Here is a 13,570-nt window from a genome sequence, read left to right on the forward strand (position 1 = left end):
GAATGGGACCAAATTCCAACACCAAAACTCCATAAACTCATAACCTTCATGCCCAGACGTCTTCAAACTGTTTTTAAAAGAAGGGAAGATGCTACACCATGGTAAGCATGCCCCCGCCCCAACTATTTTGAGATCTATAGCAGGCATCAAATTTTAAATGAGCTCATTTTGTGCATACAATTTTAAAATTTCTCAGTTTTGTGACAAAGAACAACAAACCCTCTTGCCTGAATGACTATCGCCCAGTTGCCCTCACATCAATAGTCATGAAGGTTTTTGAGAGACTTGTAAAGAGTCACATTTGCTCCTCCATACCCGTTACTTTGGACCCTCTTCAGTTTGCCTATCGCCCAAATAGATCTACTGACGATGCCATCTCTCACATCCTCCACTCTTCCCTCACACACATGGACAGCAACAATGGGAATTATGTAAGGCTGCTATTCATTGACTATAGCTCAGCTTTCAATACTATAGTCCCCATCAAGCTAGCTTCTAAACTCACAGACCTCTGCCTAAACTCCTCACTCTGTGACTGGATTCAAGACTTCCTCACCGGCAGACCTCAAGTAGTGAAAGTTGGCCAGTTCACCTCAAACTCCATCACCCTGAACGTAGGAGCCCCACAGGGCTGTGTCCTGAGTCCCCTGCTTTACTCTCTCTACACGCATGACTGCATGTCCTCTCACAGCTCCACATCTATTATCAAATTCGCTGATGATACTGTGGTTCTGGGCTTCATTTCCAACAATGATGAGACCGCATACTTGGATGAGGTAGAGAGACTCACATCATGGTGCCAGGACAACTGTCTCTTTCTGAATGTGAGAAAAACCAAAGAGCTGATCATGGACTTTAGGAAGAGACAGCAGAAGCCCTACACTCCTCTTATGATCAGTGGGACCCCTGTGGAGAGGGTGAGTAGCTTCAAGTACCTCGGTGTAAACATCTCAGAGAACCTGACTTGGACTACACACATCCAAACACAGGTTAAGAAAGCCGGGCATAGACTGTACCATCTGCGTCAGCTGAGGAAATTCAGGGTCTCACCAGCAATCCTGAAAACTTTTTATTCAGGGACCAAAGAAAGCGTATTGACTCAGGGCATCTCAGTGTGGTATGGAAACAGCTCAAATCAGGACTGCAAAGCACTACAGAGTTGTGCGCTTAGCTGAGCGCATCTCAGGGTCTGCTCTCCCCTCTCTGCAGGACATCTACCTCAAACGCTGCAAAAGTAGAGCTGTCAAAATCATCAAGGACTCAAATCACCCTGGTAACCGTCTATTCACTTCCATCTGGCAAGCGCTTCCGTAGCCTGATGGCAAAAACTGAGAGACTTAGGAGGAGCTTCTTCCCCCAGGCCATCAGGCTCCTAAACTCTAATTCTGTGTCATATCATCTCACGACTCTATGTAAATATCACTACATCAATAAGTTATTCATAATTTTTTCTACCTCGTATTGCTGCTATGTAAATACCCTGTGCAACTTTTTTGCACATTCTTTTGCACATTCCTCTTATTCTACTATTTAAGTCAACAACATACTAACCTGCACATTTATAGTTATATTTTTTATCTTTTATTTTATTTTATTCTTTTATTTGTCTCTACTTTTCTTTTTCTTAATATTTATGTACATTCAGTGTTTTGTATTCTATATAATTGCACTGTCCTTGGAGCGGACCTGACTTACATTTCACTGCTGGTTATACTCTGTATAATTGTGTATGTGACAAATAAAAATCTTGAATCTTGAATCAGTTACCACACTCAATGCTGCTAAAACATAATTTTATGTGCAATAAGAGATTGGGGCAATAACTATAGAATGTATGCTGTGTGTGTGTTTTATTATATATATACTTTTTTTTATATATATATATTTTTTTTTTACTCTTTTAGCTGTTTTTATATGTTGTTGATCATGAGTGATGCACTGATTGGGTGCCACTTTAATTTCGTTGTACATGTTACAATGACAAAGATTTGAAACTTGAAACTTGATTTGCTACTTGTGACACACGGCTTCCATGTATATAAATAACTGTGTTGTCTGCATACATTTGGATGGTAGTGTTGGGACAGACGGATGCAAGATCATTTATATACAATGTGAAAACCATTGGACCCAAAATAGTTCCTTGGGTCTCCATTATTGATAACTAACCCTCTTCTTTATCTCTGTTTAGTTCTTCTCCAGATTCCCTCTCTCTCTTTCGTTCTCTTTCTCTATTTTTTTTATCCCTGTCTTCTTTCATTCTGTTGTATAGTTTGCATTTCTTGCATTGTCAAATAGGATGTGACTGAATTAATGAAGGGTATTGATTCTTTTCTGAGCTACTTAGGGTCTCACTTAGAATCTGCTGTCCTCCTGGGGCTAAAACCAGATGGAGCAGCTTCTAGTTTTCAAAACATAATAATAAAATAAATAGGATAAATGTAAATCTAGTCAAATATAAAGGTGTATACTCCTGCCGACTGCAGTTATTTTTATTGAAATGTGGTTAGAATTGATTAAGTGCACCTTATGGGACAAGTATTATGTATCTGCTATGTGACAGTGATATCATCTGGGACAGTCAGTGTGCTAGCTTAAAGACTTGAGCTTAGTGAGACTGGAAATGATTTTCTCAGTAAATATCTGTAAATATCGCCTCCTGCTGGTTGAATTCAGGTCAAGTCAAGTCACCTTTATTTATATAGCACTTTTAATAATACAGATTGTGTCAAAGCACTTAACAGTATCAAATTGGAGGATAGAGTGTCAGTAATGTATAATAATAAGATTAAACACTCAATTTTCAGTTAAAGGCATTTCATTATTAAATTCAGAGATGTCATTGTCTAGCTCAGTTTAGTTTAAATAGTATCGGTGAAATAAAATTGACGATAATCGCTAGAAATTAAGTGTCCCCAACTGAGAAGCCAGAGGTGACAGTGGCAAGGATCCAAAACTCCCTCTGTGACAGAATGGAGAAAAAAAAACCTTGGGAGAAACCAGGCTCAGTCGGGGGGCCAGTTCTCCTCTGACCAGGATATTATTATTTATTTATTGTTTACTTATTGTTTTAATTAAAATTTTAAATGTATAAATGTGTTATATTTCTATTTTTATATTGTTGCGATTTCTAACAAAAATAGTATTATGTATTTTATTATATTTTTAGTTTTATTGTATAATTCAGGTGAGCAAAGATTGCACGCTGCATACTTAAGGCAAGTGGCCGTGAAAACATAATACTGGTTTTATACAGAACAAGTGTATCTCATACAGTTACTTAAAGAATCTGTGTGGAATAGTGTAAATTACATTTCTTCTGCCTCATATTTTCTGTCTCACACTGTTGATATAAAACCACCAAAAAGAATAATAATGTAGGTCAGAAAACAGCTGCATGACCTGCATTGTTTCTTTTGTTTCTTTCCAGAATGCCAGAACCATGCACGTGAGCTGGTGCAGGAGTCAGACTTGTCTCAGTGTGATGCTTTGATCATCATGACTGGTGATACCCTGCTATTTGAGGTATGCTAATTATGACCGCCTAAGCAGATATTCTGTAGCATTTGTAGGCATTGTTTGTTTAGATTGAGTGCAAATAGCAAACCTTTGTGGAACAACTTATGCCAAATATTTTAGTATTATTGGAGTGTCTTATTTTTGACATACAGCCTTTTGCAAGTATAATTTGCATATAATATTCCTTTCTTAACCATGAGATTGTCTAGTTAACTGCTTGTTGCCTTGCCTCTTGACATGCTCCCAGTGTTTTTTAGGTGGTAAACGGGCTCATGGAGCATGAGGATTGGGAAGAAGCTATTCAGACTCTGGAAGTGCTTCCAGGGGGCTCAGGAAATTCACTGGCAGCCTCTATACACCATTATTCTGGGTAAGACTTTCCAAAACTCATATATTACTTGTCTAGGGTTATAGGGAAATAATTTGATCTGAATTGCTTACTTACAGGCCTTTTGGATCAATGTCAATGAGTCATTATGTAAGTCATTACTCGGTTAAGCAAACGCAAATTGCTCTAAAGATGCTGCAATAAGATTTCCATGTTATGCACCTCTCATTTCTCACAAAGAAGCACTTATGCAAATCTTTGCAGAAAAAGATCATAATGTAGCCCTGATATTGCAAGCTCATTATAGCCTGCCAGTGAGACAGGCACAAGCATTTTACTCTGTAATTCAATCACAGTCTAACCCTCATCCATCTTTCCCTTACCTGTAACAAATATGTCCCATGCAGGTCAAAATGACCCAACTTATAAAAATGAACTCATTTTTATTTATTCATTTATTTTTGTGTCCAAAAAGCTTATGATTGATTAATTAATTAAACATTTTACAAATTCTATTTATGTAGGGTTTTTATTTTCTTTGCGATTTTTATTTTCTTTTTCCTTCAATTCTGGATATTTTTATGAAAATTAGCATATTTGTTTACTTTTTTCAATCTCCAAAAAAATACAAAATCGAAATTTCAGCTCTTTTCTACTTGAAACAAGCTGATATATACGGGACGCCTAACTTTACTTCAATATTTTACCATTAAATCCTAATCTAATCATGACAAACTATATATCGTTGGAAAGGTCCTAAATAGATATTTTACCACTGTTTGTTGTTTAAAATTAAGTAGGAGCAGTAATAGATTAATTTATGACAAGAGCGCACCTCACCTTTTTTTCCTATCACGTTTTAGTAATCATCATATTATATATAATTTGAAAGCTTAAAATCTCAAAATTCATCCTGTGAAATCCATTTTGAAATCGGATATTGCGTCACCATAGAAATGGTACTTTAATATCTTTTAGCGGGCTCCTCCCCCGTAGTGGGAGGTGTCATACAATCTTGACAAAATACATCTCATCGGAAAGGTCTGAGTCTCAAGATTCTTATTTTGTGATAGGAGTAATAGTGAGAGAGAAATTGATACATTTGTGACAGAAAAGTGCATAAAAAATTTCAATGGGGTTTGAATGGCACCCGGTTTCATTCTATGTTTGTGGTATAAACAAAATTGCACAGTAACCTTTTTTTTTTTATATCAACTTTAAATTTGGACCACAATTTATTTAGACATATGGCTTTAATTTTATGCTAAATTTGGATTAAAACATTTTGTAAAATATTTATTTTATATAATATATAATAATAGTACCGTACATGTTATTTACAGTAAATTTAAACTTATAACTTTTTTTTTAATTTTTTGAAATTATTTCAAATAATTTCTACAATAATCTGATAATCTATAGTTTTAAAGATTGCCTTCTTTAAAAAGAGACCAACCTTAGGTCTGTATTCAAAAGCATTCGTGAATTATAACAATTTAACTTTAAATAGTGCACTTTCAAGTCTGTTTTCAAAAGGGGGGGAGGGGTGACAGTTAAGGGGTTAATTCAATTAGGCAGACCATGCAATATACACAGCGATATGGATTAAAACAGCATTCACTTAACTTAGATGTTGATTTCAGATGTTTCTGAAGTGCGCTGCAAACTGCTACCACAAACATTAGCCAAATATTTGAATGTTGAGCAGGGAGCTCATACTCTAATGATACAGGAGAAAACCAATCGGCTGTGACATGTGATGATGTCATTATGTCATACTGAGTTAGATCTATCAGACTGCCTCATCTAGAGTTTCATGCCAGAACTTTGTATTTTTCAAACATTCCATTTATACTTTTTTTAATTACACCCACATTAACTTTTTTCAAGTTCCCAGGTTCAAGTGTGACAAAATTCACAAAGTCTCGTACCATAACGATCAGCGCTCAAATAAAATAAAAAAAAAATCTATAAAAATGAGTTTCGGGTTAAATTGACCCAAGGGACGGGTCTATCTTTACTATATGTGATATAAAGCTCTATCATTGACAAAGTAATGAATTATGAAATATTAACTTTTGCACATAAAAAAACAACTGCATTATGACGTATCTAAGTGTACACAATGGTGCATGTAAATCATCATTGGGTTGAACACCAACATAAGACAGTCCTGTATCATAAAGTGAGTTTGATTAACAGGTAATTGGGCTTGAAACTTTTAGCTACTAATCGAAGTTTACACGGTAAAGGTTTTCAGCAGTTTTGCTGTCTGAGATCAATTTTGTGGATTGTAAGAAAAAGTATCTTGCTGTAGGGAAGTTCATTCCAGTCTCACCGGTCTGTGATCACTTAATGTGGCATTCTTCAATGGCTGATTGATTACAGTATGTTGGCTTGACAAAGCGTATACAGCTTTTTGTGTTTTATACAATGGTAACTGTAAAAGTAACTTTTTTTAAACTTCACGTTTTTCAAAGTTATTCAAAACTTTCAGAACTGGCTTTGCCAAGCCAACATTAAAATTTATCAGACTTTACTCATCTAGTTGCCTTTGTGATAAATCATAGGCTTCAATAAATTTTGTTACAGTTGTGTAGTGTGCCATGGCTTTTACCCAAGATCTCACCGCAGTCATATTAAATAGTCTGACAGGCAACAATTGTAAAGGACCATAAAAATTGTACAGTGTGCATCTAACTTCATAAGAAATGTTTCTGTGTTGAGGGTGAACTGAATTGTCAACCTGAAATTTGTGACATTCAGTAGCTAAAAAACTGCTTTTGATACGGTCTACTACCAGATCCTCCTGTCAACCCTATTGAGAAAGGGCAACTCAGGAACTGCACTCCAGTGGTTTGAGTCTTACCTCTCAGATAGGTCCTTCAAGGTATCTTGGAGAGGTGAGGTATCCAAGTCACAACATCTAGCTACTTAGGTGCCTCAGGGCTCGGTTCTTGGACCACTTCTCTTCTCTGTCTACATGGCATCACTAGGTTCTGCCATTCAGAAACATGGCTTTTCATATCACTGCTATGCTGATGACACTCAACTCTACCTAAGCTAGCTTATTTACTCAACCTAGTCTGGTAGATTCAACTGCATCATTTAACCACACATTGTCCCAGTCCGACTCTGATTCCTGCTGTACTTCAAATTACTTACTTCGTCACACTCTTCAAAATTCTAGCAACTCCAACAATACTCTGAAGTCAAAACAATCCAACCCATCATCTGTCTGTACTTTGTCCTACAGACTTCTTACTCAACCCCCTCAACCAGTCAGTACCAAAACACTGGACAGTGGTTCAAGATGAGGATTTTGTTCTAGTTTTGGCCCTGTACCAGTCCCACCTTGCAGAAGACATGTTGGCTGCACCTGCTTCCAGACTCGATGATGGCATAATCCACCTGATATATGTGAAGACAGGTATCTCTCGCAGATCTCTCCTGCACCTATTCCTAGCTATGGAAAAAGGAGGTAATTTTAACACAAACTGCCCCCATGTGGTTCATGTTAAAGTAAAGGCTCTGCGTCTTGAACCATACTCACCCAAAGCAATCATTACCGTGGATTGAAAGCTGGTAGATTATGGACCGGTACAGGCACAAATTCATGGCAGCCTGGCAAGACTCATAGCTGGGTGACATAACAGATATGGTGCTGGCAGTTGGTTTCTTTTTTGCTTAATGAAAGTAGAAGGGGACTGGGGCTAGCAAGCTATAAAATAACAAATAAGATCCGCTATGCATTGGATCACAAGTCCTTTGAAGCTATGTAATAGTTTTTTTAATGTGACGAAACTGTAATTGTAATTGAATGAAATATTACCCTGTGCTATAGTTCTGAAATCAGCTAAGGTACCACTTACATTAAAAAAAATTATGTCTGTATGACACTAGTCCATTTCTGAGTGTCAGTGGAAAGGCATTATCATTGACAAGTTACTTTATAATTATTTTCTTCTGTGCCTTACACAGCGCTACCGTACCATATACTGTGTATTTGCAATATAGTGCATTAATTATATGAACTCCATTTATGTTGCTTTAGTGGTTCTTTTTCTATTAACAAACATCTCTTATCCTTAGTCTAAATGGCAAATGAATATAAGGAGTGTTAAAAGATACTGAACATCATTAAGAAAATACAAGATTGCTTTAACTAACAATCTGTCAGGATAAAGAGGAATCACTGGTCAGTAGAAGCTTCCCTGCTGGTAGGCCTTGCTTCTGATTTTCCAAAGAGTCTTAGTTGTCAGTACCTCATATGTATAGGGAAGGTTACTTCTATTTTAAAGCTGCACAAGTGACCTGATCTGGGTCTTTGTTATATAACAAATTTTATCTTGAACAAAATGCTGGATGTTTTTTTTTTTTGCGTATGCTATATTGATCAATTATTGATCAAAGGTGAAACGTGACCTTATATGTACCTAAATACACCTTACCAAAATGTACGGTATGCTTTGAAGCACTTTAACAAATATATTTTTTGATAACAAATTTGCAATGTATTGTATAGCTCAGCATTGTTGAGTAATGATTGAGACTTATTTAAAAGATAGATAGTTAATTTTACACTGTAAATTGGTTATGTAAACAATGTATTAAGATGTCAATTTTTTTAATCTTTGATGTGCCTTAACAGTGAAATAAGAAAGATACAATAGTGAACATCACAAAATTATGCTAAGACACATCTGATTGTTGTACATCAAGATATTAATACATTTATTGATATCACAATGGTAAACAGCACGTTAGGGATATATAGTAAAAATACTACTACGAAGTTAAAACTTGATGCCAGACCAGCTTTACTGTTCAACTCCATGATTCTGGAATGAGTGTCTGACTACTTTTCAGTTTAAATTCTTGTATCTAATCTCAGAATAATGGGTTGTTTTTCCCCCACACTTGAATCTTTTCTATTGGAAAGTCAAAGCAAAAAGATAGCATTTCTTTTTTAAATAAAAGTTTGTTTAAATGTGTTATTCTTCTGATTTTTTTTTTGTTTTGTTTTTCTGATGGACAATCAATTCCTGAAAAAAAAACAAAAAAAAAAACAATAGTTCAGAATATTTTGCCATGGTTCTGCTTGCAAAGAATTTAATGCTTCACTTTTTACATTGTTTAGTGCAACTAAAATAAAATAATAATAATAATAAATAAATAATTAAAATACAACACACTCTTTAATACACCCCAAGCATTCACATGACCACTTAGGACTCAACTTTTTGTTAAATATAAAATCTATATGCATAGTCATGACGTCTGTACAGAGAATTCAGGCTACAAATCATATGTTTATTAGTTTACCAATACAGGCCACTGTGGAAATGTTTACATTGTACAGTCAAGTCTGGTGTAGCCGTTAAGGCTTAAAGCAACATGTTACATGCTTTGGCTATTACCTCTCCTCATAATAGTGATTAAATTCAGAGTATTGTACACATACACAGAAAATAGTTGCGAGCGTAAGGTTGATGTTTGATTCTTGCTTGAGACTTAGCTTCACATTTCAGTACTAAAATGCATGAAATTTACTGAATATGAATCATGGAGGGCTGAACTGGTGAAAGTGTGTAGTGGAAGAGAGAGACTTAAGGGTTTAATCTCTGTCAACTAAGGGAATGAGCACATGAAACTCTTTGATAATGCATTTGTACTCTCCAAATGCCAAACTGTAATAAGCTACAAATTCAAAATAAAACAAGTTAAATAAATCTTACTGTCAGCAACTTCTATGCATGGAAACATGTATGAGAATATCTTATCTTATTCAAGATGAACAAAACCATCAGCCAGAGATTTCTTTTTCTTTTCTGTCTTTCAAAACACTTTTACTGCTGATTTACTGCTGTATGCAAGTTAGCATTTATTACATCTGCTATCAAGCCCAAATGGCAAACTACAGAAAAAAAGCAAGCTGGATTAAGAAAAGAACAGAGAAAAAATAAAAATAATCAGCCAGCTGCTCACAACTCAATAAGAAACAGGTCTTCCAGCAGAAACAAGTGTAATTATGTCCAATCACTTCTGCGCAAAATTAAGAAAATTACTAGGATCTGTTAAATGTAAAACAGCCTGATGACATGAAGCTGTGTACTTTTTTTTAATCATTGCATCATAATGAGCAACAACACATACAAGACGTGAGAGCTGTGTGAAGGCTGTGCTTTAATTACAGCTGGCCTTATGTTGATGTAAACAAAAGAGTGAGGTCTAAACTGCTCATTCTGAAACTAGCCTGCTGCCTCCTAGTGGTCTGGAGAACCACAGCACCAGGATTAACATGAAGCTTCTAATTCACAGCATCTAAATCATGTCACAGAGAAATGCATGATATTGAAAAAAGTTGGTAGCTGATTAAATAGTGTCAATCCTTAAAAAAATCTTTCATATAGGCAAATATACAAACAAACCATTTCACAGTTGTCTAAAGAATATGACTTCTTGGATTGTGCTTGTGAAAATAACATTTTTGCCTCTCCATCATAACTAGTGCGATTGATGGGCCCCTTAACAGACAATGACAGGTATAACGCGATAAAAAAGGTAACCTAAGGTCAAGCTTGAAATCAGTTTTAAGGCAACAACGTTGGACAGAGGAAAGAGTTAGGGATGTGACCGGTCAAACTTATCAGTGCTAGAACAAATAACCTTTATGCAAACACAGCTCAAAACATCTGACTCCTGGCTGCTAAACCTCTTAAAGTATTTTTTTTAATTAGCTGACTCTCAGGACAGGTAAAATAGACCTTTGGGTGCTTTCTCACATTTAATAGAATAGATGACTGACCTGCCTCATACTAAAGGTCCCACTGTTTATTTACATATATGTAAACTGGATTTATGATATGTATGCATTTATGGCAAAAGTGTAAGAAACGTTTTAAATAATGTACTGTACAGAGAATAATAGTTACTAATGTCGAAAAGTTTTCTTTGTTGCGCCATGGAGGGGGAGGGACAAAGAAAGGGGATGTTAGATTCCAGTTTCAAGAGAAATAGTTTAGTGTGTCTGGTTGCTTTGTTGTTTTTAAATGTAAACTTGACACTCAACTTTCATATAATTTCTGTGCAAAACACCAGCAGGAATGATCAGGGCCTGTACAGTATAGATGACTGGGCAGTTGTACAACTTTGACTATATTTTGGATCAAAAAGCAAGTCACCAACATTTTTAAAAGAATGATACTGATCAAGACTGAAAGTCAATGCAATGTTAGCAGCACTAACATGGAAATATGAACCAGAGAGCAAGTCATGCTGGGAAATATAATTATTTGTTTAACCAAGGATAACAGTCACACATCTGATCTGAAGCTTTTTGGAAAAACTGACAATAACATCCTTATTTTTTCTGTAAATGAACTTTCAACCTGTGCAAACCAATATGTGGTGAGAGTTTGATGGTGATCCCATCAAAAAATAGTCTCTGTCCTCCCCATAGTAGCAAATGACAAAGCAAAGACCATTTAGAGCATCCCATGGCACAATAAATCCAATCCCTCTGGTGCAGTTTTACCCACAAATCTTGAAAAGTCACAACACAACAAAAGCTTCAGTCATGCCTCAGTATCTTTTAAAGTCTCACATCCATCTATTTTGTCCATTCTTCCCTGAGAGAGCAGTGTGGCAGCAGGGTGGTTGTCAGGGAAACAAGATAGAAGCATATGAAATTTCAACATTGTTTTAATGGAAACAAATAATGTGTGCTGCCACCCCATGACCAATGAGAGGCAACAAAAAACGAAGCGTGCTATGAAGCAATTAACAAAGGCTGCTATGAACATTATTGGCCTGATGAGACAAAGGATTAAAGGGGAAAAGCGCAGCTCTTGGGTTGAATAAAGTGTGAGAAAAGAAAAAAGGGGAAAAATTACACTGGAGGGCAATTATTTGTTTTCAGGAATGCCAGCAGCTGTGAGAGTAGCACGATACTGCTGCAAAACTACACGCATGCTCTTCACAAAGCCTTTGGAAAGAGGGAAGAGTGGGAATCCAATGTCTGGATAGCCACTGCGCTCTGGAAGGAAGCTGCGATAGCTCTTTCTCCGTTTCTTTGGTCTCACAGCCGGCTGAGACTCCTGATACGGTTTCATACTTTGTTGTGATGTCACAAAACCCAACACCCCTTCAGAACCTTCTGTTATTTCTGATCCTGCACCACCCACAACTGAACTATCACACTCCGAATTCTGGCTCAGGTCCCGCTGCCCACCTGAACCAGGAAGTCCAATGGGCCCCACTGTGGAGGGACTGAGACCAGAGTCCTCGAGCTCGTCTTCGCTTCGCACATCCTGCTTGCTTGGGCTGCTGTGGGCCAGAGCTGATGGGATCTCTTCTAGAGGTTCTCCATGGAGGCTTCCAACACCACAACGTAAAGCACGATCAATCACTGCCCCATCCAACTCCAGCCAGGACTCCAGCCGATGGACCAGTCGCCATCCACTACAGGCAAAGTGCTCACAGATCTCCTGCTGAAAGACTTCCACAGACTGCTGAAGAAGTTGAGTCATTGACTGCACCATCTTAATAAGTGCCATCTCGTTGTAGCAGCGACTGTTCTCGTAACCCTCCTGAAGGCCTCGGTCACTGTCAAAGCCAGCCTCATTATAGTATGGCTCGTTGACCAGGATCAGACCTGAAGGGGTGGAGACAAACTATTTACACAACAGTGCAAGAAAGAAGTGAAGAGGGCTTCTAATGAAATCATAGATTCAAAATTACATTTAATTATGCCATTTCACATATTTTCACACATCTCAAAAGCCTGACCCTACAAAAGTGATCCTTAAAGCAACTGTATGTAGTTTTGTGAATTTGAAGCCCCCTACAGTTAAGTAAGTGGAATTCACTGTCGTAATGGATAGCTATACACATGCATTTGTTACTGCCTTACAGTGTTACGCAGTATACGGGTACTAGGGGAAAAAAAAAGTATATATTATTTTAAACTGTACAATATCATGATTCTGCTCAATTCGATACTTGATACACAGCTGTTCCAAAGTTCAACGCTATGTGTTGACCAAACTGATGCAAAACTGGCAAATGTGATGAGGAACAAGTTGGATCAAACAGATAAAACTCACTCTACATGACTGTACTGACAACATAAAATAAGACAATACTGTGAATATTGATATGTTAATGACCCTGTGAGTATTTGCGTAAGCACTCTGTCAAAGTTTTCTATTTACAACGTTTTTGCATTGTTTTTTGTTTTGTTTTTTTTACCTTTATTATGACTCAGAAACATTGAGTCGTGAATGATTCGTTCATTTCGTGTTGACAGCGTATGCGTAACATCCTACTGGTTCTTTACAGGAAACAGACATGATTAGTTCACCTCTCAAGTCTTCGGGATTGGGTTCAAGTTTTTCATTCATCCTGTGACAGCCCTATAGATGGCTATGCAGTCTGTACCAGAAAGTGAAATGATTAGTTCCCCTGCCGAGTCTTCAGGTCCGAGTCGTTCGCTCTTTTGTCACGTGACGTGACAGTGGTATTGGATATAGAAATTAGTTAATTATTCCAATCTTCATTACAAACACACACATATTCAGTTTTTTAAGAGTTACGTGATGCATTTCTGGTCTCAAATTGTAGCTTATTATTTCTTACAACTTATACTTTTGTGAATTTCTGGCATGATGGTTCTTTTCCATAACATTGAATAGGAGTAAGAAAGAATTGATTAATGCTTTA

General features: G+C 36.8%; 1 protein-coding gene across 1 annotated transcript in view; it reads right to left on the minus strand.

Annotated features, from left to right (window-relative positions):
* Window positions 1-9,141: 9,141 nt before the first annotated feature.
* The window catches only part of ube2o (ubiquitin-conjugating enzyme E2O), an 84,505-nt gene continuing 80,076 nt past the window's right edge, over window positions 9,142-13,570 (minus strand). Inside the window, exon 20 of the mRNA XM_079378326.1 lies at window positions 9,142-12,503. Coding sequence (XP_079234452.1) covers window positions 11,755-12,503 — 749 coding nt within the window. The 3' untranslated portion in view covers window positions 9,142-11,754. The remainder of the gene's footprint in view (window positions 12,504-13,570) is intronic.

Source organism: Barbus barbus, assembly GCF_936440315.1.
Source record: "Barbus barbus genome assembly, chromosome: 25".
Taxonomy (NCBI): Eukaryota; Metazoa; Chordata; class Actinopteri; order Cypriniformes; family Cyprinidae; genus Barbus; species Barbus barbus.